This window comes from Thalassophryne amazonica, chromosome 16 (assembly GCF_902500255.1).
Source record: "Thalassophryne amazonica chromosome 16, fThaAma1.1, whole genome shotgun sequence".
Classification (NCBI taxonomy): Eukaryota; Metazoa; Chordata; class Actinopteri; order Batrachoidiformes; family Batrachoididae; genus Thalassophryne; species Thalassophryne amazonica.
Genome location: NC_047118.1, coordinates 31,085,136 through 31,090,218, shown reverse-complemented (window position 1 = coordinate 31,090,218; position 5,083 = coordinate 31,085,136). Strand labels below are relative to the sequence as shown.

The window sequence follows — 5,083 nt, the reverse complement described above, 5'->3', positions numbered from 1 at the left end:
GATTAAAGTGGTGGGTGGACTCATTTACTTTTTGATCAAAGCCGATAGAGTCTAATAATAGATTAAATGCAGTGTTGAGGCTGTCATTCTCAGCATCTGTGTGGATATTAAAATCGCCCACTATAATTATCTTATCTGAGCTAAGCACTAAGTCAGACAAAAGGTCTGAAAATTCACAGAGAAACTCACAGTAACGACCAGGTGGACGATAGATAATAACAAATAAAACTGGTTTTTGGGACTTCCAATTTGGATGGACAAGACTAAGAGACAAGCTTTCAAATGAATTAAAGCTCTGTCTAGGTTTTTGATTAATTAATAAGCTGGAATGGAAGATTGCTGCTAATCCTCCGCCATGGCCCCTGCTACGAGCATTCTGACAGTTAGTGTGACTCGGGGGTGTTGACTCATTTAAACTAACATATTCATCCTGCTGTAACCAGGTTTCTGTTAGGCAGAATAAATCAATACGTTGATCAATTATTATATCATTTACCAACAGGGACTTAGAAGAGAGAGACCTAATGTTTAATAGACCACATTTAACTGTTTTAGTCTGTGGTGCAGTTGAAGGTGCTATATTATTTTTTCTTTTTGAATTTTTATGCTTAAATAGATTTTTGCTGGTTATTGGTGGTCTGGGAGCAGGCACCGTCTCTACGGGGATGGGGCAACGAGGGGATGGCAGGGGGAGAGAAGCTGCAGAGAGGTGTATAAGACCACAGCTCTGCCTCCTGGTCCCAACACTGGACAGTCACAGTTTGGAGGATCCAAGAAAATTGGCCAGATTTCTAGAAATGAGAGCTGCTCCATCTAAAGTGGGATGGATGCCGTCTCTCCTAACAAGACCAGGTTTTCCCCAGAAGCTTTGCCAATTATCAATGAAGCCCACCTCATTTTTTGGACACCACTCAGACAGCCAGCAATTCAAGGAGAACATGCGGCTAAACATGTCACTCCCGGTCCGATTGGGGAGGGGCCCAGAGAAAACAACAGAGTCCGACATTGTTTTTGCAAAGTTACACACCGATTTAATGTTAATTTTAGTGACCTCCGATTGGCGTAACCGAGTGTCATTACTGCCGACGTGAATTACAATCTTACCAAATTTACGCTTAGCCTTAGCCAGCAATTTCAAATGTCCTTCGATGTCGCCTTCTCTGGCCCCCGGAAGACAACTGACAATGGTTGCTGGTGTCGCTAACTTCACATTTCTCAAAACAGAGTCGCCAATAACCAGAGTTTGATCCTCGGCGAGTGTATCGTCGAGTGGGGAAAAACGGTTAGAGATGTGAACGGGTTGACGGTGTACACGGGGCTTCTGTTTAGGGCTACGTTTCCTCCTCACAGTCACCCAGTTGGCCTGCTTTCCCGACTGCCCGGGATCTGCCAGGGGGGAACTAGCGGCGGCTAAGCTACCTTGGTCCGCACCGACTACAGGGGCCTGGCTAGCTGTAGAATTTTCCACGGTGCGGAGCCGAGTCTCCAATTCGCCCAGCCTGGCCTCCAAAGCTACGAATAAGCTGCACTTATTACAAGTACCGTTATATAAAGAGAATCAGCAGACAAGAGACAACACAAATCGAATCGAATGCTACTAAGTATAATATATTATACGACAAAACCAATACCACAAGATTGGAACTTGTCCACACAAACCAATCACTAGAACATGAACATGCACAGATATAGATGAACAAAGTACAGCAGTGTTCAGAATAATAGTATTGCTATGTGACTAAAAAGATTAATCCAGGTTTTAATCCATAACATTCAGTCACAGATAGTCCAAACTATACCTTTTTGGAATCTTTGTAATCAGACAAATAATGTGGTATAGTTTTCAATATGATTGGAGAATCTTTTCATTTTGACCCCTACTGCTTACTGAAAATTCAAATAGGCAATCATTTCTTTCAAAAGAGTAATATCTGAGGTGTATTTGTGTCTGATTTGGTGCTTCTATCATCATTTGCACAATTCCTCTGTAAATATTATTTTATCTGCTGCGCTATGAGTGCTGGGACAGACTCAGCTCCCCCATAACCCATGATTGGAATAAGCATAAGCGGGTACAGAAAATGGATGGATGAATGAATAGTTTATTTTATTTTCTTATTTACTATGAGTTCCTTCAGCTTTTCCTTGTCTTTTTCCACTCCGGGTTGCCACAGCAGATCCGAGATAGATCTGCAAAACACTTCCAAGTTTAAATTTTCAGAAGTGATTTTCATAAAAGGGGAACCACAATGTGAAAGGTGGGAAATTTTCCTTAAATTTGAACTTACATGAAATAACCCCCACCACACACACCCACACACCCACACCACCACCACCTGTGTTTGCTGTAAACCAATCCCAACACTCATTCAGTTTGTATAATTTTAATTCTTGAAAATAACAAAATATGACTCAGTTATGGTCCTTTAAAAATGTACATTGACAAACTAATGTAATATACATGTAGTGTTCTGGTAACAAGTAAAAACATTACCACTACATGCACAGTCTTTAGCTATGTACAACATAATTGATTTAAAACAACAACAAAAAAAACAACATAACTTTTTGGAATGTCACATTTAGAGATATAAATTTTACAGCTGTTACTATAGTCTTGGGCAGATCTCATACAGACTGTAAATACATGACTAGGTATCTTCCAGTTGCTCTTTTACATCTTTTGTTTTTGTGAACCTTATTTAAAACACAAGTGATCGTGATGTTTGAGAACTGTCCTTGAATATTTCTTTGATGGGTTTGTTTATCTATATTTTAAAATCCAACATCTGCAGTTGTGAAGTAGCGAGGATGATATACCAGACTTTAGGTGTGCCACAGGGTTGTTGATTAGGACTTCTTCCATTTTGAAAAGTCATCCTTTTCCTCCACTGCTGTAACATCACCCACAGCAATAAGCAGCTGTGCCAAATAATATGTTACCATGACAATGTGGTTACCGTACTCAAGCGGTGTCAATGCTTTGAACACCTGCAGAGCCAGTGCCATGTCTGACACTGTGAAGATCACACTTCCGAGCAGTGTTGCTGTCTGGCGGGTTCGAAAGGCCAACGTTGACATTAGCGTAATTAAAGCAACGTAGACCCCCACAGCTGGAGTCAGTAGTTCGGAGTTCGGTACCTTCTGCAGGTACGGGTATAGGTAGATGTAGAAACCTCCTCCCACAAGCCACAGGATCAGATAAAGGAAGTACATCGAGGCAGAAGCAGAAGAATATTTTGCATAACGATCAGAGAGGAAGGCGACTGAGTACAGCAGATGTGCCAACGCGAATGCACACATTCCTGAAACAGAGGTGATGACACACAGTGACACCTGCTGTGCAGGAGCAGAAGAATGTGAAAAACCAGACTGGCAACAGAGCAAAACAAAACATCCCTCATGGAAACAAGTTCGGCTTACCGTGGAGAAAAAACTCAGGCCAGATCAGACAACAGTCACCAACCACCGAGAAGATTATTCCACCCGCCACACCCAGGACACTCTGGCCTCCATTCCAGCTCAGCACGACTACAGACAACAGAAGTGTTGGTGCTGCCTTGACACCTACAGACATGATGGATGGTGGGGACCCAGGAGTCCACAGGTAAAAGTAGAGCACTGTGGCTGAGAAGAAAGGAAGGAGAGAGAGAAAGAGGGTGCAAGACTGAGAGGAAGATATAAGAAGATGGAGGTAGAAGAGGAGAAAACATCTGAATTTTAGTTTTGGGGAAACAGCACCAACAACATAAATGTAAGTAATAAAGTATTAGGTACCATATTCCTCCTCTGTCTCCTGTCATATGCGTCCGTCTCAAGAATATCCATTTCATCCAAGTTCAATCTGATGTGAGCTCCTGTGATATTTCTCGTGCTCTCTTGTGATTGTTTTCCCTGCCTTTACCACCTCAGTTAGCAGCACCTCATATGTTCGTCTCCCGTCTGTGCCTCTCAGTATGTTGGCGTATCACAACAATGAACTTTGGACCAAGAGGAAATTACTATTCTCTGATAATCAATGCGCTCACTGTTAGGAGTTCTAATGTACAAACAGCTGACTTTTGACCTCTGCTGCTGCGTTTTTTTGTTTTAGGGGCAAAGTTGAATGTGGCTGCACAATAGTGATGAAAAGCAAAAACAAGTTCCACTAAGGTTATATAATGAAGACTGATTCAAACCCAGGTTCTTTATGTAATGTCCCAGTGGCGGCTGGTGAAAACAGTCTTGGTGGGGCTGCTGTGCCAATAGATTCCCTTGCCTTGTCCAGTACAGGCATTCAAGTGAACAGTCGGAAAATTACTACAATTCCACAATAATCATTTCATGTCCTTCTCAAAATCAGCAGTTTTACAGATAAAGTTAACCATTTACAGCTATATTAGGCCCCATTTCTACTTTGGAAAGGAACAGTATCAAATACAATACAACACTCAAGTTCTTGAGCAAAGAACATTTCACCATTTGACACCAACTACACACATAGTACACGAAACTGTACTGCACTGCCATTATCTTCAGACAAACAGATCCTGGGGTTCACAATGACACCGACCTTAACAAAATAGAAAATATCACCAAATTTACACTCTTTCAAAATATGGAAAAATTCTTCAATTGACAAAAGAACATTATGTACATACTACAATGTTCACACCACCTTCAGAGAGAGAGAGGGAGAGAGAAAGAGAGAGGTGTGTGTGTGTGAGAGAGAATGTGTGTGTGTGTGTGAGAGAGAGAGAGAGAGAGAGAGAGAGAGAGAGAGAGAGAGAGAGAGAGAGAGAGAGAGAGAGAGAGAGAGAAAATTAAGGTAATATTTTGCATGAACATTACTGAGTGGAATGGAGGCAAAAAAAAGAAGCTTGAAAAACTTAAATAACTTGACTAACTAATAACACCAAAACCTTTAATTTGGTTAAAATGAATTAACAGTGTAGAGGACAAAGCAAATTAAGTATACAAAACCACTTAATTAAATGCGTTGCTAAACTTGGGTTTGTCTTACTATAAGTGTCTTATGTGTACTCAGTGGCTGAGTTAGAATTTCTTTTAAAAAACATGCAAATTGCTATTTTAGGGTTTTGTT

General features: G+C 41.1%; 1 protein-coding gene across 1 annotated transcript; it reads right to left on the bottom strand.

Moving 5' to 3' along the window:
* Positions 1 to 2,368: 2,368 nt before the first annotated feature.
* Positions 2,369 to 4,031, bottom strand: tmem86b (transmembrane protein 86B). Its single transcript, XM_034190177.1, has 3 exons — positions 3,778 to 4,031; positions 3,424 to 3,667; positions 2,369 to 3,305 (listed from the first exon to the last, which is right to left on the bottom strand). Exons 1-3 carry the CDS (start codon positions 3,826 to 3,828, stop codon positions 2,851 to 2,853), a joined length of 750 nt encoding a protein of 249 aa, XP_034046068.1. The 5' UTR covers positions 3,829 to 4,031; the 3' UTR covers positions 2,369 to 2,850.
* Positions 4,032 to 5,083: the final 1,052 nt, after the last annotated feature.

What these genes read in the sequence shown, in the direction of transcription:
- tmem86b (XM_034190177.1), bottom strand. Translation starts at nt 3,828, where the DNA reads ATGGATATTCTTGAGACGGACGCATATGACAGGAGACAGAGGAGGAAT. An exon ending in GGAGACAGAGGAGGAATATG is followed by an intron (nt 3,668 to 3,777) that starts GTACCTAATACT and finishes TCTTCCTCTCAG; the next exon opens with TCTTGCACCCTCTTTCTCTC. An exon ending in GCCTGAGTTTTTTCTCCACG is followed by an intron (nt 3,306 to 3,423) that starts GTAAGCCGAACT and finishes CCTCTGTTTCAG; the next exon opens with GAATGTGTGCATTCGCGTTG.